The 27,217-nt window shown below is 29.7% G+C and overlaps 1 protein-coding gene across 6 annotated transcripts in view; it reads left to right on the top strand.

Annotated features, from left to right (window-relative positions):
- The window catches only part of LOC110609174, a 105,442-nt gene that overhangs the window by 33,038 nt on the left and 45,187 nt on the right, over nucleotides 1-27,217 (top strand). For 2 of the 6 annotated variants that reach the window (XR_006349063.1, XM_043952133.1), the window contains exons 1-2: nucleotides 7,289-7,444; nucleotides 8,095-8,103. Coding sequence is in view for 5 of the 6 variants with exons in the window: in XM_043952133.1 (XP_043808068.1) it covers nucleotides 7,304-7,444; nucleotides 8,095-8,103 (150 nt within the window). In the remaining variant the exon portion in view is untranslated. Of the gene's footprint in view, nucleotides 1-7,288; nucleotides 7,445-7,742; nucleotides 7,794-8,094; nucleotides 11,001-11,155; nucleotides 11,588-11,657; nucleotides 12,420-14,819; nucleotides 15,636-15,711; nucleotides 16,402-16,537; nucleotides 16,982-17,154; nucleotides 17,878-19,686; nucleotides 20,512-20,631; nucleotides 20,698-20,879; nucleotides 21,112-27,217 lie in introns of those variants that run through there. The other 4 variants (XM_043952153.1, XM_043952149.1, XM_043952143.1 and 1 more) reach the window with 4 other exon arrangements.

Raw genomic sequence — 27,217 nt, 5'->3', positions numbered from 1 at the left:
AAATTTTTATAATTGTATTAAAATATTAATTCAAAATGTCGATTAAAGGATGACTAGATGTTTCTATTAAATTCAATTGTTTAACTTAATAATATAGATAAATTTAAATGATTAATATATGATGTATTAGTTAATTTTTTATAATTTGAGATATATTTTATTAAAATATGAATAAATTGAAGATTTTTTTTAACATGTTTCTAATAATATTAATTTTAATTGTTAGTCTCTTATTATTTCTTTCGAAATAAGTGAAATACTCAGATTCTGAAAATGGAAATAAAGACTTTATTTTTCATTGTGTAATTTTGAATTGCAATAATTTCTAATTTTTTTAGTTGTTTGAAATCTAAAAAAAAAATAAGAAGAAAATATTTGATTTCCAGTTAAAGAAGATACTCTCCCATGGGTAAGAAGGCTGGTGGGTGAGGATCCCTAATCTAACTCGCCTGCAAATGAATCTACCAAACAGAACAGTATTTCTCACTGTCTTGGTGGATCCCTAATCTAACTCGCCTGCAAATGAATCTACCAAACAGAACAGTATTTCTCATTGTCTTGGTAATATCCATCTTCTGAAGGGACTTAGCTTCGTAAAAAGAAAAGTTAAAATAGACCTATATAAATTTTTAAAATTAATTTATTTATTTATATTAAAATTATTAATTTAATATATTTAAAAAATATTTAATATAAAATTATTATTTAGTCATTGAAGTTTAACGTAATTAACACTTCTGTCCCTCTATTTTGGCGACTCAATACTTAAATCTCTCACTTTTTCTTCCGTCCGAATTCGTAGTCCTTCCGTCTAAAATGAATGTTTGGTCAAATAGTCTAAAGTGAGGTGAAATTTTTTTATCAAAAATACCCTTAATAAACTTGATAAACCCTTATCAACGTAAAATTTCTTCATCCTTCTCTCTCCCTCATATCTTCTCTCTTTCTTAGCTTACCGAAGTTAATTAGAGAAGGGTATGTTAATGAAGTTGCAAGAAAAGAGCGTGAAGTGCATATTGATACTTACCCTATGCAAGATTTTATAAATAAAAAATAAAAAAAGAAAATTAAAAAAATCAAAATTTATCATCCCTCGATTTGATGATAATTCATATACCCAAACCCCCTTTCTCTCTCTATTAGTACCAACCCTTCCTTCTCTTTGCTATTTCTGATAAATCACTTTCACTTTTCTCTATTAAAAAATGGAGTCTCTTGACCCAGCAGCCTGCTTCATCATGAACCATCTACTGGACTGTGACTCCGACATAGGAGAGAGAGACGATGGTGAACACAACAACAAACCCGCAAAGGCCTTTCCTCTCCTTAACCCTTCACTTAATGGACTTGTCGTTGCCCCGCTTCCTTTTGATATTTTCGACCATCCAAATCCTTCACCCGTAAGTTTATGCGTTCATCACTCTTCATCACTCTTCTTTTAAAAGGTTTATCAAGCTCATTAAAAGCATTTTTAGTAAAAAATTTCACCTCTCACTTTAGACTCTTTGACCAAACGACCATTTTAGACGGAAGGACTATAAATTGAAATGAAAGAGAAAGTGAGAGATTTAAGTGTTGAATTGCCAAAATAGAGGGGATAAAAGTATTAATTACGTTAAACTTTAAGAACTAAAAAATAATTTTTCCTAGAGAAGATTATACTGCAAATTAAATATGCAATTTTTAATATAATAACTATTTTATTAACAAAATAAAAATTTAAACACTAAATTATTTGGTAATTAAAAAAGTCGTAAGTTTTAAGTTTTTAAATATTATATAAATAAAACATTGCCCATACAGTATTTCAAACGTGCGGTAAAAATAATATATTTAATTTTTATTTTTATATATTATATATATATAATAATATTATTTTATATATAAAATAATACTACTCTTACCACATATTTTTAAAGTGTGGTAAGGGCAATGATAAATATTAAATGAAAAAGTTATTATTTAATTTTTATGATATTAAAAAATTAATAAGTTAATTTTTTATTTTAAAAAACATATTAAAATATATTTAATATTTTAAAAAGTTTATAAATTATTTTTTTATTAATTTTAATTATTATATATTTTATTATTTAATTTTTATAATTTTAAAAAATTTATTAATTAATTTTTTAAATTTTTAAAAAATTTACAGTGTTTTTATATTCAGAAAATTTTTAAATTTTTTTATAATATTTAAAAACTAAAATTAACAGAAAAATTAATTAATAATTTTAAAAAAAATAAAAAATATTTTAATATATTTTTTAAAATTTATAAATTAATTAGTAAATTTTTTATATTAAAGTGTGGTAAGAATAATTTTATTTTTTTAAAAAAATAATTAAACACTATCATATTTTATAAATATAGTTTTTGTTTTATTGGAGAAAAGCTCAATAATTGACCCCTGCACTTGCCCACAACTGAAGTGGATATATAGGTCGTCTTTAATAATTAAAACTGATCTGCACTTTCCATAACTTTTCTTCTTTTTCTTTTCTTTTCTTTTTTTCTTTTGAATTTATGACTATTGAATTAATTACATTTATCAATAAGAGATAATAGCAAATAATTTTAATCCATTCGTATTTTAATATATATATATATCTACTTAAATTTATATATCATATTATTAAATTAAAAAATTAAATTTAGTGAAAATAATAGATCATCATATTAATTAGAACCATAAATTAATAATTTAATATAATTTAAAAAAATAATTATACGTTAAATAAAATCTAAACTTTTTAATTTAATAATTATATTCTAAATTTTTCTATACAAATTTACTCAAAATTAGTTTTCTAATTTAATATAATTTTTTAATTTTAATTTAGTTTATTTATAAATTGCAATGATACATTTTTAAAAATTAATAACTTACTTTTTGACATCAATAAATGTAATTTTTTGAGTTATTTAAGTCATAGTACTATAGTGATATTAGTTCTAAGAAATCAAGAATACCATATTTTTTATTTATAAAATTAATTATACTTTTTATATTTATTTTGACCGAGTTAAAAAATTAATATCAATTTAATTAACTTAAAATGATTGAAATTATTAAAAAAAATAAATAAGTCATAAATTAGATTTAAAGTAGCTATTTTCGATAAATTAAATTAATTTTTATTTTAGTTTTATCATATAAATATAATAAATATAACTAATTTTTTAAATAAGGAAAATCTGATTCTTGATTTTTTAGAGATAGTATCATTAATACTCATAACCTATAATGATGCATAAATTATACAATCAATGCAAAAGGTGTTAGGAAGTAAGTTACTTATTCATAAAATATGTTATTTAAAATTATAAATAAATTGAATTAAAATTAAAAAAATTAAACCTAACAAAATTAAAATTAATTTTGGACATTTTTTAAAGAAAAAAACAAAGTTTAAATAATAATTGCTGAAATTAGTAAAATTTAAATTTTTTATAATTATACTAAAATATTAATTTAAAATATCGATTAGAGAATGAGGAGACATCTCTATTAAATTTAATAGTTTAAATTAATAATATAAATAAATTTAAATGATTAGATATGATGTATTAGTTATTTTTTTATAATTTGAGATATATTTTATTAAGATGGGAATAATTCAATTTTTTTTTAACATGTTTCTAACAATATTGATTAAAATTAATAGCCGTTAAGTACTATTATTGACAAGATATTGATTCCAATTTGGAACTTTAAGGAAAGAGAGAAAAATTGGTGAGAGTTGATGAGAGAAGATAATTTTAGGTTTTCAAACTCTTTCTCTATTATTTCACCAAATTTTTTAATGGAAAGTAAATGAAAGGATTAAATTATTAATCAAATAAAAAAATAAGGAATGCTTTAATGAGTTTGGAAAAATATAAGATTAATTTGTAAATAATGATAATATTTAAAGATGATATTGTAAATTTTTTTTATTTTTAAAAATAGTATTATTAAAAAATTAATTTTTCATAATTAAAATTTTGCATTTAAATTAAAATAAAAAAGTTTAAATTATTTTGAAATAGTAGTTAAAAAAAAAAGGGAGATGCGTTTTTTTATCATTTTGAGCAGAAGATAAAATAAAATTAACATAAAATTTTAATTTAGATGTAAAATTCTTTGTCAATAAATAGAGAAATATAAATAATATTCCTCAATATTATTTTCTTACTTTTATTTGATTGAAAAATAAATTAAAAAAATTATTATGATAAGACGTTTTAATTCTTAAATTTTAGCGTAATTAATATGTAATACCCGGCTAGAGTCTGGTATCGGAATTCCTGTAGTCCGGTGGAATTTCGGGTGTCGGAAGCATCTAGAAGGGTAATATATGTGTTTTTCAAAATGTTTTTAAGTGTTTTTGATGTTTAAGTACTTAAAAGGATTGAGTTTTGAAAGAAAAGCAATACGGGAGAAATGCAAAGGTTCGGCCGCCGAAGGTCACTTTCGGTCGCCGAACCCTGCATGGTTTCGGATGCACGTTTGGCCGCCGAAGGTGGTCTGGCCAGCCACCTATAAAGGGCGCTAAGTCGGTGGAAGCATGATATTTTGCTTCCATCTTCAGCCAGAGGTGACTCCAACCTTCTCCAAGTTGACTTTCATGATTTTCATGTTTTTCACCAAATCTTTCAAGGTTTACAAGGGTTTTGGTGTGTTTTGAAGGTTTTGAGCAAAAGAAGCTAAGTTTGGAAGCTTGGAGTTTTGGAAGCTTGGATCTTCATATCTCCACGTTAGGGTCACTTATCCTCAAGATTTTCAAGAGGTAAGGGTAGATCCTAAGCTTCTAGCATGTTTTCTCAAGGTTTTATGGGAGTTGTATGGGTAGTATGCATGATTAGGTTTAGGTGAGGTTTTTGGGAGATGTTCATGATCAAGCATGTTAAGTGTTGTTTGATGTGTTTGTTTGAGGTTTTAGGAGAGCCTTAGACCTCTTGATGCAGGTTGTATGGTATGTGCTAGTTGGGGGTAGTTGATATGTATGTTGAGAAAGGTTTGGGTGAGTTTTGCATGAAACAGAGCAGGTTCTGCCTTTCGGGCAAAACCAGGTTCGGCCGCCGAAGGAAGGTTCGGCCGCCGAACCCCTTGTGGAGGCAGTTTCGGCTGCCAAAGCTTGCCCCCGAAAGCTAGGCTTTCGATTTAGAAAGGGACTTTCGGCCGCCGAAAGAGGGAGTTCGGCCGCCGAAAGTGTGTGAGTTTCGTCTCTGGACGAGACCTTCGGCCGCCGAAGGTGCCGCCGAACATGCATGAGTTTCGTCTCTAGAAGGGGGTTTCGGCCGCCGAACCTGCAGCCGAAAGTGCCATGTCCAGCTTCTTTTGCATGTTTTATGTGATTGTTTCAGGATCTTTTAGAGGGGTTTTGGGAGTTTATCAGAGATGTTTTTGTGTTAGTTTGGTCCCTCATGTATGTCCACCTGTGTAGGAACGGACCAGAGGACTCAGGGAGTCCAGCAGTGAGCACAGTGTCAAAACCTGCTAAGTTTGTTCAAGAGTCTTTCTGAGGTGAGTGGAACTAACCGTAACTATTTTAATATGGAAATTAATTGTTTTAGCATGTTTCATGCATCATGATGTACTTAGGTTGTTGCATTAGAAACCACGAAGATGACGCATTGCATTATTCTATGTTGATGAAATGATGATCATTCCGTGAGAGGAAGGACGCTTGCGTGAACTCTCTGGGGAAGGACGCTTGCGTGAACCCATACGGATATGAATAACAGACGATGCAATAAATGTGCTATGATGCATTCCATGAGAGCATGTTTTATTCTTATACTCACTGGGCTAGTATAGCTCACCCCTCTCCCCTCATCCCAGTTTTTGCAGGTTTTAGTCTTCAGAATTCAGAAAGAGAAGTCAACAGGGTATAGAGAAGCAAAGACATATGTAATAGTTAGTGTGGACATGAACTTGTAAAGAGATAGTTTCTGTTGTATAGAATATAGGCTTGTGCTTGACTTATAAGAGTTGTAATCTCTTTTTGTAGATACATGATCGGTTTATGAAAATGATTTTATTGCATATGTATGAAAGAAAAACTAGGCTTAACAGTTTATGACCTGCTGAGAGCAGAGATGAGAACTCTAACAGGGGTTTTACAGTATAGAGACAGAGTATGCACAGGTTAAGCCTTGGAAAAGAGAAAGTTTTAAATTTTTACAGAAAATGTATGATCATGTATGAGTTTCTACAGGTACACAGAGGTCATAGCAGGCTTACTACGGGTCCCGGCGGCCTTAAGCCGATCTGGATCCTAGTGCCGGTAATGGTCCGATTTCCGGGCTGTTACATAATAGATTGGTCTCTATATTTTAAAATCAAGTAATTAAATTCTTTTTATAATTAGTTCTTTTAAATTAAAAATTTTTTTATTCATAATTCTATTAGTCAGAATAAATATTTTAAATACTCAAAATATCATCATGACTACTTAAGTCTTTATAAATGTGGATTAACATTTTATTTTCAAAAAAATTACAATTTAATTCTTAAATTTTAGTATAATTAATGAATCAATCCTTATATTTTTAAAATCGATCCTTTAATATCCTGAACTGTGTTTATATAGTTTATATAGCCTTTAACTATGTTTATATACTTTCATGATAGTATGAATTAACTATGTTTATATAGTCTTATTTAACTGTATTTAACTTTTTGTTCAGAGAATATTTTAAATTTTTTTATACTTAACGATTAGAATTAATGTAAAAATTAATTAATAAATATTTTAAAATATTAAAAATATTATAATATATTTTTTAAAATAAATATTTTTATAATATAAAAACTAAATAATAATTTCTATTTAAAAATTTATCAATATATTATTTTAATATTACTTAAAATAATAGATGAAATTGTCTTCAAATGTTGACTCTATTAATTAGTCATTGATATAGGAGTACATAAATTATGAAATGTTGATTAAATGATTAGCCGATTGAGGATTTAATAATAGACTGATTGACGATTTAATAACAGACTTATTAATCTGATGACCTGAAAATTGATTTAATAATAGACTTATTAATCTGATGATCTGATAATTGATTTAATGATCGAAATGTATTATTTTGTAAGTGAAATTTATTAATTAGGATGATATTATTTTAATTTGAGTCATTTAAAAATACTGTGCATTGGACGAGATAAGTTTCAAAGCTTAATATAAATACCTTTGAACAACCTACTCCATTAATTACATTAATTTATTATTTGTGGTACTGATAATAGAAGAAACACACACAAAAAAACAGAGGACGGCAGAGGAATCAATTGTGTGGAGCCCATATGATAATTGAGCTAAAACATATTGACTATAACTTCTTCACTTGCTCTTCTGCTTCTCAGTGTATTCAATTTGGCTTTAATTCTCAGTACAAATCAACCGATCATTTTGCTCTGTCACTCTACATACTCCGATTGCTGAAGGTAACAAATTTCTTTTAAATGAATTGCTTTGATACTGTTTGTCTGTTTATTCAGATATTATGGTAGATTTGCAAAAAAGAAACTCTTTTTTTTTTTTTTTTGTTTCTCAGTTATTTATTTATTTCCCTTTACCTTAGATCTGTTCCTGATAAAAGAGGTGCTGTTGTGTGTCTCTCGTTGTATTATGTTTTCTTTATTTCTCAGTTTTACCACTCAGTTTCTTTGATATTTTTTTTTCTTTTTCATTTTAATTTGCTTTGATACCATTTCTTCAATTATGTACGTTGTCTCTCTTTAGTGGTAATCAGCTGATCATCTTGCTGGATCTGTCTCTCTTTGATTGCTAAAGGTAACAAGCTCTCCTTTATTTTAGGATTCTTTTGCTTTTTATTTCTGAATTAAAGAAGTGGGTTTTGCATTTGATTTTAATAATAATTGTTTTTTTTTAACTCTTTTCTCAGTAAAAAAAAAAATCCTTTCATTTTGTATCACATTTTATGTTGTTTTTATTTAAAATATATACTTAGAAATTTCTACTCTATCATTTTTCCTTACTTGTTATTTGCAAATTACTTAATAGTTTATTTTACATTGCACATTTGATTTTGTAGGAGTGTTAATTGTTTATTTTCTTTGCTTATCTTACGCAGGCAACTCTGTTGGTTTTCGCCTCTAGTTTTATTCGTTGTAGCTGTTATTCTATATATAAAAAAAAAAAAAAAAAAAAAAAAAAAAACAGCAAATGGAGTTTGCAAAGTTAGTGGTGCATCCCATTGTATCCAAATTTTTCGAAGTGTTGGTTAATCCTGTTGTGCGTCAGATCAAATATGTATTCAACTACAGTGCCAACATCCACAATCTCGAAGAAGAAGTTGAAAAGCTCAGTCATGCTAAACAAAGGGTTGAGCACACTGTGGAGGTGGCTAGGCGGAATCCACTAGAACAAATTGAAGCTGATGTTCAGCAGTGGTTGGCTAAGGCGGATAGTGTCGCTGAAGATGCAGATAAAATTCTTCTTCAACATAAAGATGGAGGAAAAAGGAGGTGCTTCATGGGATTGTGTCCAAATTTGATCAGGCGCCACCAGATTAGTAGAAAAGCCAGTAAAGAAATACCAACCATTGTTGGAGTCCGAGAAGGGGGAAATTTTCCCAGAGTTTCCTACCGTGCTCCACCACAGGGCATAGTGGCAGTCAAGGAGTGTGAAGCCTTTGAATCAAGAACATCTGTTGTAGACGAAATCTTGAATGCTTTAAAAGATGCTGACGTCAATCTCATTGCAGTGTACGGAATGGGAGGCGTGGGTAAAACCACGCTTGTGAAACACATAGGCACTCTGGTCAGGGAACGCGGAATCTTCAAATTGGTGGTTATAGCAACTGTCACCCTCAACGCGGATTTGAAAAGTGTTCAGCAAGAAATTGCAGAATGGCTAGACTTCAAACTTGATGCGGAGACTATTGCAGTACGAGCAGCTCGATTGAGTGAGCGAATCAAACAAGAAGAGAAAATTCTAATAATTCTTGATGATATATGGGCAGCAATCAAACTAGATGAGATAGGAATTCCTTATGGCACTGATCATAATGGAAGCAAGATACTTATGACGTCCAGAAAGCAATCTGTATTGTCGGAAATGGGTGTACAGAGAGATTTCAGGCTTGAAGTTTTAGAGCATCAAGAGGCATGGAGTCTATTTGAGAAGAAGGTGGGAGATCTTAAAGATTCCAACTTACGACCTATAGCTGTGGAAATAGCAGAGAGATGTGCAGGCTTGCCCATTTTAATTGTAGCAGTAGCGACTGCGTTGAAAAATAAGCAGGCATTTGAATGGAATGATGCGTTGGAAAAGCTTAAAATATTTGATGGCAGGGGACATGAAAAGAGAGTTTACTCAGCCCTAGAGTTGAGTTACAACTTTTTGAGAGATGAGGAGAAGTCTTTGTTCCGACTCTTGGGACAACTCACAGCTAATGAGCACATCAAAGACTTGTTGAAATATGTAGTGGGGTTTGGCTTATTTAATCAACACATCACACTAAAAGCAACAAGAAATAGACTACTTACAGTAATAAGTGATCTAAAGCTGTCTTCTTTGTTACTTGAAGATGGGGACCATAAGCGAGTCAAAATGCATGATGTGGTTCACAGCTTTGCAGCCTCATTTGTGTCCAAGCACGATCAAGTGCTCACTGCAGCAAATGAAGCTGAATTGGAAGAATGGCCGAACGAGGACTTCTTTAAGCAGTGCACATCAATCTCTTTGCAGGATTGCAAAATCCCTAAGCTCCCTGAAGTATTTGAATGCCCAAAACTCAAGTCATTTTTTTTGTTCAATCAAGATTCCTCGCTCAAAATCACAGAGAATTTATTCAGTAGAATGAAAGAACTCAAAGTCTTGGATTTGACGGGAATTTATTTGTCACCACTTCCTTCATCGCTTCAATCTCTTGAGAACCTCCAAACATTATGTTTGGATGGCTGTGATTTGGAAGACATAGCTGCAATTGGAGAGCTAAAACAGCTGCAAGTTCTCAGCTTGATGGGATCTAAAATTATTCGATTGCCGAATGAAGTAAGAAAATTGACTTGTTTGCGACTTTTGGATTTGAGTAGATGTCAAAGACTTGAAGTGATTCCGCCAAATGTCCTATCAATACTAGCCCAATTGGAGGAATTATACTTGGGGGGAAGCCTTGTGCAATGGGAGGGTGAAGGTCATGATGAAGGAAGCAACAACGCTAACTTGTCTGAATTGAAGCTTTTGTCAAAATTGTCCACTCTAGAGATACATATCATAGATGCAAATATCATGCCTAAAGAAATATTTTCTGAAAAATTGGAAAGTTTTAGAGTATTCATTGGAGATGGGTGGGATTGGGCTAATAATGAGTATGAGACCTCAAGATCATTGAAACTCAAGCTGAATAGAAGCGCCTTGTTGGAGAGAGTAAAAGGGTTGCTGATGAAAACCGAAAGTCTATATTTGGATGACTTGAAGGGCGTGAGAAGTGTTCTCTATGAATTAGATGATCAAGGCTTTCCTGAGTTAAAGCATCTTCATGTTCAAAATAGCCTTGATATTCAATATATCATAGACTGGATGAAAATGAACCATTTCACTGCTTTTCCCAAGTTGAAGTCATTATTTCTTCACAATCTGAATAATTTGGAGAAGATTTATGGAGGGCCTTATACAGTGGGATCTTTTAGCGATTTGAGAAAATTAAAGGTAGAAAATTGCAATGCATTGAGGAGTCTCTTCTCATTTTCTATGTTTAATGTCCTTAAGAAGCTAGAAGAAGTGAATGTGAATAATTGCGAAATTATACAAGTGATAGTAGCTAAGGAAGGTGAAGATGATGAAGAATGTGAGTTGACGCAACTACGATCCTTAACGTTGGAAAATCTACCCCAATTTATAAGCTTTTGTTCCCAAGTAAAGGTGCATTCTACATCCCAAAGAGCAGGAAATCAAGAAATAGCTACTACGGCCTCCAATGAAATTGTATGTGAAGCTGATGCGGAAGTTCTGGTGGCACTTTTCAACGACAAGGTTTCATCCACTCTCTATTTTTGTTTTGTTAATTATCTATGTTTTAGACATTAAAGAAATTTACTTTTTAATTCTCTAATCTTCTGTTACTTTTGTCAGGCTTCCTTTTAAATGATAATATTATGTTTCTCATGAAATAAAAATTGTGCCTGCAGATTCGATTTCCTAATTTGGCAGACATGAAGTTCGTTGGAATTAATGTGGAAATGATATGGCCTTGTCAACATAAAGCATTGTCTCCGAGTATTGAAAAATTAACAACATTGATTGTAGATGGGTGTGGGAATTTGAACTTTCTATTCACATCTTCTATTGTTGGAAGTCTTGCACATCTTAAAGTGCTTGAGATATGTGACTGCAAATCTATGGAAGAAGTAATACTTGCAGCGGGAGAAGGAGAAAGGATGAGCAAAATATTATTACCTAAATTAGACTCTCTAAAGCTCAAAGGTCTTCCCAAGCTTGTAAGGTTCTGCAGAGCTAAGTTAATTGAATGTCCCTCCTTGAAAGTGTTGAAGATGGGGAATTGTCCTCGTTTGCAATCATTTGTCTCCACACAAGTGAACATAGCTCTCTTTGATGAAAAGGTTCTAATCTTTATCAATCCTTCCTTCATGTCGTGTTTAAAATATTTTTCTCTAATGTTTGTATTTTTAGGTTTGGTTTCCTGAATTGGAGAAATTGCATGTTGAGGACATGCATATGTTGAAGATGATATGGTGTGATGAAGTCCTAGCAGATTCCTTTGGTAGATTAAAAGTGCTAAATGTGCTAAATGGAAAACAGCTACTGGAAATCTTTCCGTCTAAATTGTTGGAAAAGTTCTTGGTAAATCTAGAATCATTAACTGTACGACATTGTGATTCAGTGAAAGAGGTGTTTGATCTCCAAGCAATAATAAAAGAAAGAGAAGCACATGTTGTAAGGCACAGTCAATTGAGAACTTTGGAGGTTAAGAATCTTCCGAATTTAATTCAATTATGGAATAGGGATCCTCATGACATTCTCTCCTTTTATAACCTACGTGTAGTGCGTGCTTGGGATTGTCCAAATTTGAAAAAACTCTTCCCATTTTCAGTAGCTCAATGTCTACCGCATCTTGAATTGCTAAGCATAATGGATTGTGGAATGGAGGAAATCGTTACTAAGAAGGAAAGAGCAGAGGCACTTACTATTATTCCCAAGTTTGCATTTCGTGGGCTAAAGATCATGTTCCTTTCGAAATTACATGAATTGAAGTATTTTTACTCAGGAAAGCACACTCTAGAATGTCCACAACTAAAACTTTTAAATGTGGGTATCTGCGCAAAGCTGCAAACTTACAATTTTGAATCTCAAGAAATACAAGAAATGTCCATGGATGAGCAAGAGGACGAACTGAAACTTCAAATTCCACAACCACTCTTCTCATTTAGAGAGGTACGTGTCACTACTTTATTTATTAAGTCTCATTTAATCATAGTTAATTAATTTATTTAATTCTAAAAATAATTAACTCAATCGTTAATTATGCTGTCCACACATCACAAAGTAAATGATTTGTTTAGTAATAGTAATTATAAAATTACAAAAGATTACCGAGAGAGTATATAAAATGAAATGTACTCTTGATATTTATATAAAAAATCAGTTGGTATTATGATGTTTTTGTTATTAACATTTCACACTTAACTTATATAAAAATTTAACTATTTAATATTTAATTTTATAATATATATATATATATATATATATAATTATTTAATTTTTAAAAAATTTAAAATGTGGGTAAATTGTATGTGTGCATAAAGATTAAATAATTATATTTTTATAAATTTTACGTGTTAAAAATTTTACTAAAAAAATATCAAGGTGCCACTATCTTTCTGTGTAAAGGTTGAAGGGAAATTATATACTGAGTCTTTATTATATTATAAATTTTAAATTATCAATTTATTAAATAATACTAAAATTTTAGAATTATAATAAAATCATTGAAAAAAATAAAAATATATATTTTCATTCACATAATACTATTTATTTTCATTTTTCAAGTTCAGACGGGGCTTTTATATTTTTATAATATTTATTTGTAATCCATTTTTATAATTTTTATTTTTTACTTTTAGTAAAATTTATAATTATAATAAATGACATAAAAATTAATGGTCTTTTAATTTGCCAATCAATTAATTTGGCTTATCATTTGCCCTTTTATATATAAATTAGCTAAAATAATAAAAAAAATAAAAATTGATATAATTCAACTTAAAATCTTAAAATTTATTTTTTTATTGTCTGATTTAATATAAAAAATATAACTTTAATTCATTTGTATTTGCCACTAATTTCAATACAAATAGTAAAAAAATTTCATATTTATTGATTTTTTACTTTTTAAATATTTTATTGAATATTTATTGGAATAAATTTTATTATATTCATTATGAGAAAACATATCAATATAATAAAAAATAAAAATTATAATATTACTATTTGCAGTTATATAATTAATTTTTTGTTATTACTTAATAGTATAAGTCAATATAAAATAAAAGCGCATATATTATATTAAGAGTAGACATAATTAAAATTAAAAAAAATTAAGAGAATTATAACTAAAAAATAGAAAAAAAAATTCGTTTATAATTGTTTTTATTAAACAGATGTAAGTGAAGTATAAAAATAGGGTATCATATATAAATGTTAATTTAGGTTTAATTGCTATTGCTAATTTTTATAATATTATTATAAATTTTATAAATGTTAATTTAGGTTTAATTGCTAATTACTAATTTTTATAACATTTAATAATTATAATATTATAAATGTTAATTTAATACAACACAATTCTAAATAATTATAATATATAGAACAATAAATTAATTAAATTTAGGTTTAATTGCTATTACTAATTTTTATTACTATTAAATTTTATTAAAAAACATTAAAATATATTTTAGTTAGTTTTTAAAGAAAATATTCATGTTTGCTTATTATACTACTTCATTGAATTATTTTATTTATAGTCTTAAAAGTTAAGTTATTCTATTTCATTTAATACTTATAAGTTTTTAGATGTTATTATTATTTTAATTTAAATTGTAAAGTTTTAGGTTAATCTTTTTTAATATACTTTATTTCTTTTTAAAATTTATATGGCATTTGATTATAACGTTATTAATAATAGATTTTTTATTTAATAAATTAAAAAAAGAGCATTTTGAAATAAAATAGCAAACTTATCTATAATGCATTTATATATCAACGTAATCTCACTGCATAATTTATTATATCAAAATAAATATATAATTTATTATATTATAAAATTCTAATTCTCAATATGTTAAAATAATTTATTAACATTTTCATTGTAAGAAATTAAAAACTAAATTTTATTCCCTTGCATATAATGCTATCCTTTTCTTTTCTAAGTGCAAAAAAGACTTTAATTTTTTTTATTGTACTATTTATAATATATAATTTTTTTACTACTATTATTAATTTTATTGTTGCATTTTATTTTATTTTTATTAAAATGTATAATACTAAAAAGTTAGGGATAATTTTACTTGTCTTTATTCAATTAATATTTCAAGATTTTAACTTAGATAAATAATTCGTAAAATCTTGTCAAAATAAATTTTTTTACTATAATTTATTTATTAAGGATAAAATATAACTTCATTGGTGATAAAATTCTTTATAATGATTTTTTTTTTAACAATCTTGTATTTTTCATTTGTTTAAACATTTTAAAATTTTAATTTAATTATATTTTATAAAAGCTTTCGTTCTTGATTTCATCCCACTCAAAATTTTCTTTTGAATGATTAACAGATTATTGGCAATTTGGAGGGATTAGTAATAAATGACCAGGACGCTGCAATGATACAACAAAGCCAATTTCCAATGGATCTCTTTGTCAAACTAAAATTTCTTCACCTGCAAAGCTTTGGTTATTCTTTCTTGAATGTGCCACTTAATCTTCTTCAGAAGTTTCCAAATTTGGGAAGACTTGATTTGACCAATTGTTATTTCAAAGAATTACTGCAACATGGTCATGGTCATGATCCAGTTCTATCACAGATCCGATGCTTAGAGCTGCTTTGGCTTCCTAATATTAGACATGTATGGAATCAAGATTCTCCATTTCTTCAGAATCTTGAAACTCTTAAAATACGGGGTTGCGATGGTTTGACTAATCTGGCACCATCCTCTGCAGCTTTCAAAAATCTTACGATTCTGCATGTGTGGAACTGTAATGGATTGTCAAGCTTAGTATCTTCTTCTAATGCTGAAAGTATGCACAATCTCGCCAAAATGATTATAGAAGAAAGCGATACGATTGAAGAAATTGTGTCAAGCGACAAAAATAATTTCCAATCCCAAAATGAGATTATTTTGTGGAAATTAACAACTTTGAGACTTCACTGCTTAAAAAGCCTCGAAACTTTCTGCTCATCCTCACGTTGCACTTTAAAATTTCCAGCTTTGGAAGTTGTAGATCTCTCACAGTGCCCTAAAATGAAGGTTTTTTCTCAAGGATCTATAAGCACACCAAGGCTAAAGAGAGTAAATTTTACAGAAGAAAGAGATAAGTGGCGTTGGGTTGGGGATCTTAATTCCACTATAAAACAATTGTATGCAGATAAGGTAAGTTCATTGCTCTAGATAATAGTTAAGTAATTTTTGTTTACATAATCATTAATTCCTTGTTTTGCTTTGGTAGGTTGGATTCAGTGGCCTACAACATTTGAAACTCTCTGAATTTTCTCAACTGAAAGAGGCATGGAAAACCCAACTTCCAGTCAATTTCTTTTACAATTTAAGTTCCTTGGAAGTAGACGAGGTTGCATTTTCCTCCATTGTTGTTCCATCCAATCTACTGCCAATTCTAAATGATTTGGAAAAGCTTGAGGTCAGAAATTGTGATTCAGTGGAACAAGTATTTGGCCTAGAATGGCCAAACTTTGATGGACCATTTGGGAATTTGTTCAAGTTGAGTGAGCTAAAATTGATAAATCTTCCAATGTTGAGGCTTGTGTGGATTGAGATTCCCAAAGGAATTTTAGATCTCAGAAACCTTAAACTGCTCAAAATCTACAATTGTAGCAGTTTGAGATATATATTTACTCCTACCATCTGCTGTGGCCTTGAGCAACTCCAAGTGCTTGAAGTGAAAAGTTGTGCTATGGTTGAAGAAATCATCACAGAAGAATCTATGGATGAGATTAGATTTCCTCAAATAAACTCCATTATTCTTGAATCCTTGCCCAGATTAATCAATTTCAGTTCCGGCAGTGGTACTGTGCATTGTCCATCTCTGAAAGAGATTGCGGTATTTGATTGCCCAACCACATTCACTTGTTCATTCTTTTGGGAAGCAGATGCAGCAATTGATAAAATTGTTGAGCGAAAGGTTGGTAGTCTATTTCTAATTGTTAAGAACTTTACTTTGAGTATGCTTTAATTTCTGGCATAAGAAGTATATAGTGACTAGTGATTGTCTTAGAAAATATGGACGAATGGTGATTAAGCAAAACATTTCACTGCAGGTATTTTTTCCTAATCTGAAGGACCTGAAACTGTCATCAATTGATGTTGAGATGATGTGGCATGCTCAACACTTGAAGATGTCCTCTTATACTGAGAATTTAACAAGCCTGACTGTGGATGGCTGTGGGAATCTAAAATATCTATTATCATCATCAAGTATTGTGCATCTGAAGAGACTTGAGGTATGCAATTGTAAGATGATGGAGCAAGTGATACTCAGGGAGGGATTGGATGAAGAAATCATGTTATTCCATCAACTAGAGTCCCTGAAGCTCAAAGATCTGCCAAAACTCACTCGATTCTGCACAACTAATTTAGTTGAATGCTCTGCCTTAAAAGAGATTTGCATACAAAACTGCCCTCAAATGAGAACATTTGTTTCCAATTCTCCAACTTCAAATAATGAACTTGAAATTATAAACTCTGCTCTATTTGATGAAAAGGTATGTAGTTCCTTCCCTTAACCATGATTCTTAACATGTAGCCTTTTGTTTAAAAGAATAATTTTGGTCAGTAAATTGCATGCTTCAAATCTCAATGAAATATTTGCTTAAATGGATTTTGATACGTATAATAGATAAATGTCTAACCAATTGACTATTGACTTTTGATACAGGTTGCATTCCCAAACTTGGAGAAAATGCAGATTCTTAACATGGATTATTTGAACATGCTATGGCATAATCAACTCCATTCAGATTCTTTTTGCAAAATAAAAGCATTAACGGTAGAGCACTGTAAAAAACTACTTAAAATCTTTCCATCCATGTTCCAGAATGTTGAGGATTTGATCATAGGCAATTGTGATTCACTGGAAGAGGTATTTGATCTACAAGAGATAATAAGATTGAAAGAAACAGTGACCATTCAGTTGAGAACTCTGAACATAAGAAACCTCCCTAATTTGAAGCATGTATGGAATAAGGATCCTATGGGACTTGTCTTGTTTGATAACCTAAGTTCAGTGGTGGTTTCGGATTGTCCAAATCTAAAAGCTATTTTCCCAGCTACGATAGCTAAAAATCTGCTGCAGCTAGAGACACTAGATGTGAAAAGTTGTGGTGGGGTAGAAGAAATTGTTGCTCAGGACCAAGTAACAGAAGCAAGTATAGAGTTTCTTTTTCCTTGCTTAAAGTCCTTGATGCTTCGGGAATTAAATGAACTCAAGTGCTTCTACTCAGGAATACACACTTTGGAATCTCCATTACTGAAGTGTTTAATTGTGTATCACTGTGAGAAATTAAATATCTTTTGCCCTGAATCTGAGAACTTGCTAGAGACAGATACGGAGAGCCAAACTATGATTCAGGATCCACAACCGCTTTTCTCATTTAGAAAGGTATGAGCCTCTGTCCATTTCTCCTCGTGTCAACATTAAAATTTTCCTTTTCATATCTTAAAAAAATTTGGTATTATTTTGTATATAAGTAATATGTCAGTTCTCATAATCACATGTAAGCATGAAACTTATTAGAGCATTATATTAATTATTATATATAGGAAGCATGGGGTTGAATTTGTTTTACACATCTACTGGAATGTATGGTGAAAAATAGAAAAATAATGTGTTTATATTCATTTATTTAATACACTTTGAAAAAAATATATATCATAATACAATTTGTAGCATAATTTATTATTTAGTTCATATAATACAGACAAACTCAATAGTTAGTTCATTAATTTTAAAAACCACATTAAAACATTTCTGAGTTAATAAAAAAATCTATTAATTAGTATTTCGTTAATTTTAAAATATTAAGTATTCTACTATTTAGTTTTTATATTATGAATAAATTTATTAGTTGATCTTTAATAGTAGTTTTTTTTAATCCAAATTTCTACAAGTTATTAAACTTTTATTTTATTTTCGTTAATGAAATATCTTTACATATAGTTTTCAAGTTAATGACCATTAAATTGTGATAAAGATTTGGTGCAAAGTGAGGAGAGAGCCATGTGTAATTAAAGTAAAAAATTTGAATAAATGGATAAGAACATAGATACGCCTCAAATATTGAAATGAAGTTTAGAATTAGTTAATACTTAACACTAATAATAAGGTTAGCTCAGCTAGAAAATTAAATGGTAAAATATGCTAAATAAAACTGGATAAAGTTTAATAATATTTTACAATTTTTCAAAACGCCATATTATTACAATATAATATCTAATATGAGATGTTTATATTTATATGGTGTTTACATTTATGAAATAATTATTAAAATTAATAAAATTTTAAATGGTAATTTTATAGAATAAAAAGTTAAATTTTCACCTAAATTGCACTCCAAGGCTTAGCCTGGTGGAAAGTGCATCATGTAGCCTTGAAAGGTCTAAGGTTCGACTCCCCCAACCCCTATTTCAAAAAAAAAAATTTTCACCTAAATTATATATTGATGCCAAAATTTTCAAATTTAATTTCTCAGTGCAAGTTTGGTAATAACTATTATTAAAATATTAAATAAGATCAAATGAATTGACGACAAAAAAAAGACAATTATTGATTCAAAAAAAAAAGGACAATTAATGGTTATTTTTGATCTTTGATTATAGTTTATGAGCAAATTTAAATTGACATATGAAATTTAGCATTTTGACTCCGAATATAAAATTAAATTGGCTATTTTTAAAGTGTGAAGTAAAATTGTAAAAAATTATAAAATATATAATTTCTTTTACGATCATTTTGCATTATATTGCGATGATATGGTAATAACGTGGTAATAAAGTGGTAATGATATGGCGCTGATATGACATCTATGTTAATAAGTTAACGAAAATTTTAATAGTTAGGTGTAATTTTTAAAAATTTAAATATATAAGTTTAAATTGGCTATTTTTAAAATATAGAATAGAATCATAAAAAAATTGTAAAACATAAATTTTTTTGATAATTAACTCAAAAAAAATTGATTGTCAAGTAAATTAATTATTAATTTTGGACTGATTATTTAAATGTATAAAAATTGATTGATTGGTGAAATTTTTTCAAAACACGAAAGTCAATAAATAATAATAATTGTATTTAGTTACACCCATCCTAAAAGTCTTTTCATCATAGACTAAGGAACTAAAAGACAATTAATAGTTAATGAAAGTAATTATAGAAATGTTCAACATGTTTTCATTTGATTGATCTTTACAGGTTGTCTCCAACTTGGAGAAGTTAACTCTAACAAGAAAGGATGCGGCAATGATATTGGAATGCCAGTTTCCATCTGATCTCTTTCACAAACTCACAGAGATTGAGATATATTGCTTTCATGATGAATCTGCAGTTTTTCCATTTGATCTCCTTGAAAGATTTCAGCCTATGGAAATTCTTGGAGTGGGTTGTAGTCGATTCAAGGAGTTGTTCCCTTGTGATGGCTCTGTTGGTAGGAAAAAATATGCTGAGGTTCTTAAATTGATACGGGGACTAGTGTTGGATAACCTTCCTGATTTGATGGATATATGGAACCAAGACTCCCAGCTAGACCAAGTTCTACAGTCTCTTGAACTTCTTCTTGTTGAGAGGTGTAACAGTTTGGTTGCTTTAGCACCATCCTCTACTTTCCAAAATCTAATCACGTTGGAAGTGTTGAAATGCAATGGATTACTTAGTTTAGTAACATCTTCCACAGCAAAAAGTTTGGTGCGACTCACAACAATGAGTATAAAAGAATGTGATGGATTGAAAGAGATAGTTGCCAATGATGGAGATGAAATTGAATTGAAAGAGGATATTATCTTTAGCAAATTGGAAAGTTTGGAACTTCATTATTTGCCGAGCCTCGTTTGCTTTTGTTCATCAGAACACAGCTTCAAATTCCCCTCTTTGAAAAATGTAACTGTGAAGCAATGCCCCAAGCTGCAGGTTTTCTCAAAAGGAGTCTTAAGTACAAGCAGCCTGCTGGGTGTACAAAAAGATGACCAATGGCATTGGAATGGCAATCTCAATGCTGCCATACAACAATTGTTTGCAGAAATGGTATGTATGTATTAGTTAATCAAATTCCCACTTCTTTCTAAGCCATACAATACTTATATTATATGTATTCTCTTCTTGATCCTGACATTGTTGCCCTCGAATGTTTTGGATGATGTACAGAAAAATGCTAGAGAATATTGAATTCTCGGTTCAAAGGTGATACCAAGCACAAAAGTCATATCAAAGGTAAATTGTGAAAGGGCTTCTTTATTTATAATGGAAGAATTTATGCAAGATATATTTTTTTTTCTGAGAATTTAAAATGGTATAAGAACCATTTTGCCCTCATATTACTATTGCTAAAACCGTTCTATATTTGTTTTTTCGGAATTATAACTGAAACAAACTCCACTAATGTCATGTCTTAGGTTAATGTGAGCTTGGTACTATTGCAAACAACCTGGCTAAAATCATGGACTATGGCTTCTGTCTACCATTGGATTCTTATCGAACTATGATTATTTCTGCTTGGGTCTTTGTTTTATATATTCCTACTGATTTGTGTGTACTTTATAATCGTAGAACATGTATATTGGGACGGTGTGATACCGAGTGCTTAATAGACGATATATGTTAAAGTTTTTTCCTTGTGATTTTTAATATATATGAATGCATCATTAGTTATATTTTGTGCTAGGTGAACTTACAAAAACTAAACCACCTTAATCATCTTCCAAATAGTCGGTGTTGTGGGTTTACTTAAGTAAGTTTTGTAAACATACGGTTTTCCATGCACTTTCTAATGAATTATTTTCATGTATATTATTATTATAATAAATCAAGTGAAAGTTGAGAATCAATGATCACCAAACAAAGTGTTAAAGATATGAAATTGTATCTTATAAAGATATAAAAGTGAAAATAAATGAGTACCATAAAGTAATAAAAGTCCCAATATTAAAAAAATATAATATTGTAAAATAACTTGTTGGTCTATTCATAAAAATTGCCATATTTGTGAAATGATTATTAAAAAAATATGAAAATGGAAAATTTGATTATGTACCTAAATCTAATAATCCCATATTAAAAAAAAAAAAAGAGAAATTATTTTGTTTATGAAAATTTAGGTCATTGTATATCTCACTGCAAGAAAATGATAAAAAATTAATTTTTATTATTTTAAAAAATTTTAAATAAATATAATAGATTTAATAAAAAATATTATATAACTTTTCGTATATTTGCTAAGAAATTCTTCGAGAGATCCTGAATATGTTTTATTTATATAAAGTTGAAATAAACAATTAATTAATAGAAAAATCAAGAGTTAGCTTAGATAGAAATGGCAAATATATTTTATTTAAACAATTCACAAAATTGTTATTTTTTATTTATTTGAATGTAATGTAATAATATAAAGAAAAGCATGAACTTAAAATGAATAATGAATACTTTATGATTTAATTCTTCCACACTTAATAATCTTGATAGAAAAACATTGTTATCTATCAGTCATTTACAAATTAGGATTCTCTAAAAATAAAATTTAACAATACACCACATAAACTTTTGATTATAATGTTGCTCTTTAGAGTTTCAATACAATAATTTAATTTAGCAAAGTAAAAATATTTTGGCATGCTCAATTGGATCATTTCTACATCACTCGTTCGATGCACAAATTCAACACTGCTCGCCTTTATCAAATGACACAACATTCCTTTAGTCACTTGATGGGACATATAATTCTACATTACCCTTTTTTTTTTTTTTTTATCAATATTGATAGAACAAGTTTTGGACTATGAATCAAGTCATAGTGGCAAAACAAGAAGTTATTATTGGAAACGGAACTGTCTGATCCGAACTATAAAAGAGTTTCTATAGAGATAAAACTTTGTGTAGATGCACTTATTGAATAACAATTCGACAAAGAGTTGCCTTTGATGCAAAAAAAGTAACACCAAATGTAATAGTAATGCAAGATATAGGTAAAATAATTGGAGTGTGCAAGACATTCACCAAGAATGTAGTAGTTATTCAAAATGCACCGGAGAACTATCTCAAGGGTGTCTACTTTAGTAGCACAAATTGGCAAGGGTCAAGGAGAACTTCACCTGAAGTTGGCAGGCAGGGGCATCCGTTGGTCACACAGCGACTAACATCCAAAAATCCAATGAGGTACATGGAGCTTCCAAGAGAAGCAACCAACACTATCAACCGCCTCACAAGGGAAAAACAACTCCAAAAGTTGTTGCTCTTCCTATGCAAGCTGTAAGAACTTTAAATAGTCTTCCAGGAGATTATGAAAAATCAACTAAGGACGAAACATAAAAGATAAAGACATCCATGGTGACTTTATTAATGCAGAAAGTTATGTTTGTTCTGCATTATCTAAACCGGCAAAGCCCTTTTAACCAAAGAGGAAAGCATTTAATAATAATAAAGGATAATTAATATAGTATTCCTATAGTTTTACTTAACTAATTAAAATATATATTTTTTAATTATATTAAAATATGTCTGTAATTTATTTCTATCAATTTAAAGGGACATCGGTTAATTTTAAACTCTTTTTACTGTTAGTCTATATATAAAATACTAAATTGCCCTCATTGCACAAAATAGCAAAATAATTCCCTAACCCCCAATCCTTTTCATTCTTATCTATGAGGATTGAAATAGGCAAATGACAAAAAATGCTCCCAACGGGTTTTCTGATGACCAGATGCAATGGGACCATCTATGGAGGATGATAGTACGATCAAAGCAAGGACATCATACTAAAAGCAAAAAGCCTTATTTAGAATAATGCATTGTTTCATCGTTGGCTTCTCCTAAGGAACCAACTGCAAAAAGTGCTGGTGACATGATCCTGCAAGATAGAAAATTTGATGCTTCGTGGATTATGAAACTGCAGGGTGACAAGAGGTCGTTGTGTTAAGAATTTAACAACGAAGCACTAGACATGTGGATAGGTACTAATGCGAGTCTTTAGCTTAATCAAAATAATTTAATGGAGATTTTGAATGAAACCAAATTATATATATCTAAATATATTTTCTAAATATTTTGATGGAAACAGTAGAAGAATCAATATCAATATTAGTTTTTATTAGTGTTGAATAGAAAATATAAATAGGATATGGCTAAGCAGTAAGGTAATAGAATAGCTGAAATTATAAAAATGAAAAAAAAATCTAAAATAAAGTAGTAAATTAATAAAAATAAATAAAAGATAGGCCACTGTTTAATATTTCATGAAAGCAGAAATGGTTTAAATTACTTCCCTTGTTGGCCCAAAAATATAATTATTTGTTGTCAGCTTCCTTGTATTGCTGTAGATGACAAATAAATTTTAGAGAAGTAAAATAGAGCTAAAATGGGAACTCCATTTTTTTTTTTTTTTAAGCAAAGAAAACAAAGGAATTAAATTTATGATCAAAACAACTAAGTGAAAACCCAAATATGACAATAATGGAAATGCATCCATCCACTTTAAAGAAGCAAAAAACAACAGGAGAAGGATGCGAAAAAAGAGAGTGGAGGAGAGTAGTATCATATTTTATTTTTAATAGAAGGTATTTTCGAAATTAAAAAATTTTATTATATTGACTAATAGTTAAAATAATTAAAATATTGGTTGTCTTTTTATATTAACAAAATTAAATTATAAAGACATTTTAATGTAATTTATAAAATATAAAAGGTAAATTAGTTAGTTATATCAAAATATTATAGAGATGTGATAATAATTTTACCTAATAACAATACTTATTATATTTTACTTAATAACAATACTTTTTTGATATGATAAGTGTGGAAGAAATTTTTTATTTTTTTTAAAGTAAAAATTTTTGGTCCTTCCAAAAAAAATTAGATGCTAACAAAGTGATTAAAGTCTGAATTTATTAGAGATGTTATGGTACATGGAACCATTCAAAAATTTAATCCAAAATAAGATTACCAGATAAGTTCTTTGATTTCAACTATACACTAAGATTCTTCCCCAAAAATATCAACTTACTCAAATCAATGATGAGCTCTATTAATCCCCCAACTACCAATCCCGACTCATTGATTTCCCCGTAAGATCAAAACCTTAATCCAAGTGTCCTGTCCTAGCGAATTCATCAAATCTCAAATTATTATAGTATATTCTTATAGTTTCCTTTGTATCTAAACATCCTTAAATAGGTGTGTTGTACATACATAAAATATACTTTTTACTCTATAGTACTCATTATAGTAGAGTATTTTTCATCAAACTATGATGGTATCAGAGCAGGTTGTTAGAATTTTTTTTCTTTCTTTTCTTCTCTTGTCTCAAAGAACCTCCTTTAGATCGAGAAAATAGAAGAAAGTAGCTCTGCTAGGTCGCAGAGCCAATCAGGTCCAACGAAACACATCCCTAAGACCATCACCGACGACACCTTGACTTGCAAAGTCTGATAATCTAGTGATGATTCTTGTCTCCGTTCAACTAAATGGCGTCAATTATAAAGGCTGGAATCGAGGGATGAAAATCGCTCTCAGAGCTAAGAATAAGCTCGCATTCGTGGAAGACAAATTCATTATACCAAAAGATGGATCTGAACATACGAGAAGTGGAGACGCTGCGATTACATGGTAACATCATGGATTCTCAACTCTATCTCAAAGGATCTAGTTGAAAGCTTTCTCTACGCCACCACTGCTCGAGAACTTTGGATCGAATTGGGAGAATGGTATGGTAAGAGCAACGGGCCAATGACTTATCAAATTAAGCGGAGGATAGCAACAATCTCTCAAGAGAATCTCTCGGTGACAACATACTACACTAAATTAAAACAACTACGGGATGAATTAGCAAATATTGTGTCGATAGCTCCACGCAGCTCTGGGTCTGAAAAGCTCACCACAGAAATTCATAATGTCGATCATCTAATGCAATTTTTTATGGGACTCAACGATGCCTTCGATCAAGTCCGCAGTCAAGTATTGCTCCTAGATCCATTACCGACGGTAAATAAAGCCTTCTCAATGGTTCTGCAAGTGGAATCTCAAAAGGAAGTTCAAACCAACCTCAAAGAGCATACTGAGGTCACTGCTCGATCTCAAAGCAACAGGTGAGAATACAGGAAATATGATGCGAGAAATGGCCACTGTGACTACTGAAACCTAGATGGACATACACAAGCAGGATGCTTCAAGTTAATTGGTTATCCAGAATAGTTCAAGAATAAGAATAAGAACTTCATTAATCCAGGGACCTTCAAACCAAAATATGCAGCTTACATGTCACATATCGAAGGTCACAATATAGGATTGATCCCAAAAACGTCAATAGCTGACACTAGACTAGTCACCGCTAAATTGAACAAAATGGAAGAAGTTAGTGTAAAGCTTGAGCTACTGCAACAAGAGATGAGCAGGCTAATAAAAAATAAAGCAGTTGCTATAGTAAATACTGTTAATTCACACTCAGCCTATACTTATCATCCATCTGATTATTCTGGTAATAACCTCAACCCTTACTATCTCAATCTTAAAATTTCTTCCTCAATCTTTACTTGTTGCACTATGATAACTGGAACAAAGGCATGGATTATTAACATTGATGCATTAGATCATGTCACAGCATATAAACACCATATGATGTCTATTTGTTCTATTTCTGCACCAATAACTGTGCATTTACCAAATGGCTCTTCCATACAAGTCTCATATACTGAAACTATTGCATTACATACACACATGAAGTAATTGATGTTCTCATTGTTCCTGATTTTACTATGAATCTTTTATCTGTATCCAAACAGCTTAAAGACACTAATTTGACATTATAGTTTTATTCATCTTGTTGCTCCTTTCAGAACCAGAAGCTTAGATCTATTATAGCTATTGAAAGAATAATAAGTGGGTTATACATTTTAGATAATAATAGTCTTTTTAATTCCACTATTCAGTCCTATATTGATTCTGTTTGTAATTTGATTGCTTCAAATCTCATTGTAAATCCTACTGAATTTTATAATTGTAATAAAAAGTTGCCTCTCTTAAAAATTCTATAACAAAGGTTCCTTTTCTGTTTTTCATGCTTGACTAGGGCACTCTTCTTTGTCATAAAATGTCTCATATACCTATTTTTAAACAATTTGTTGATACTAATCACATGTGTGCTTTGTGTCCTCTAGCTAAAATGTCTAGGATACCTTTTCATAACAGTAACAGTATCACTGCTAATCCTTTCGACCTTGTTCATATGGACTTATGAGGACTTTTTTTTTGTTCATTCTATTATTGATGCTAGATTTTTTTAACCATTGTTAATGATAAAACTAGAACAACATAGACCTATATGCTTAAATTTAAAGACCAAACATATTCTATTCTGACCTCCTTCCTTCAATATGTCAATCCACAATTTGACACAACCATCAAAACTATTAGATCTGATAATAGAGGATAATTACTTAATAAAAAGTGTGCATCTTATTTTCTTCTCATGAAATTGTTCATTAAACCACTTACCATTGTGCACCTCAACAAAATGGCATAGTAGAAATTAAACATAAACATATTCTCAATCTAGCTAGGGTCATTCAATTCCAGGCTCAATTCTGAAAAACTTAACGGTCCGAATGTATTTTGGCAGCTACTTACATTCTTAACAGTATACTAGTCAAAGCTTTAGGTTGGTTAACTCCTTTTGAAGCCTTATTTCACAAGCCACCTACTTATGATCACCTAAGAACTATTGGTTGTCTATGCTTTGTTATCA

The sequence above is a fragment of the Manihot esculenta genome, chromosome 2 (assembly GCF_001659605.2).
Source record: "Manihot esculenta cultivar AM560-2 chromosome 2, M.esculenta_v8, whole genome shotgun sequence".
NCBI lineage: Eukaryota > Viridiplantae > Streptophyta > Magnoliopsida > Malpighiales > Euphorbiaceae > Manihot > Manihot esculenta.
Note: the sequence above shows the minus strand (reverse complement) of the source record. Positions and strands in the feature narration are given on the sequence as shown.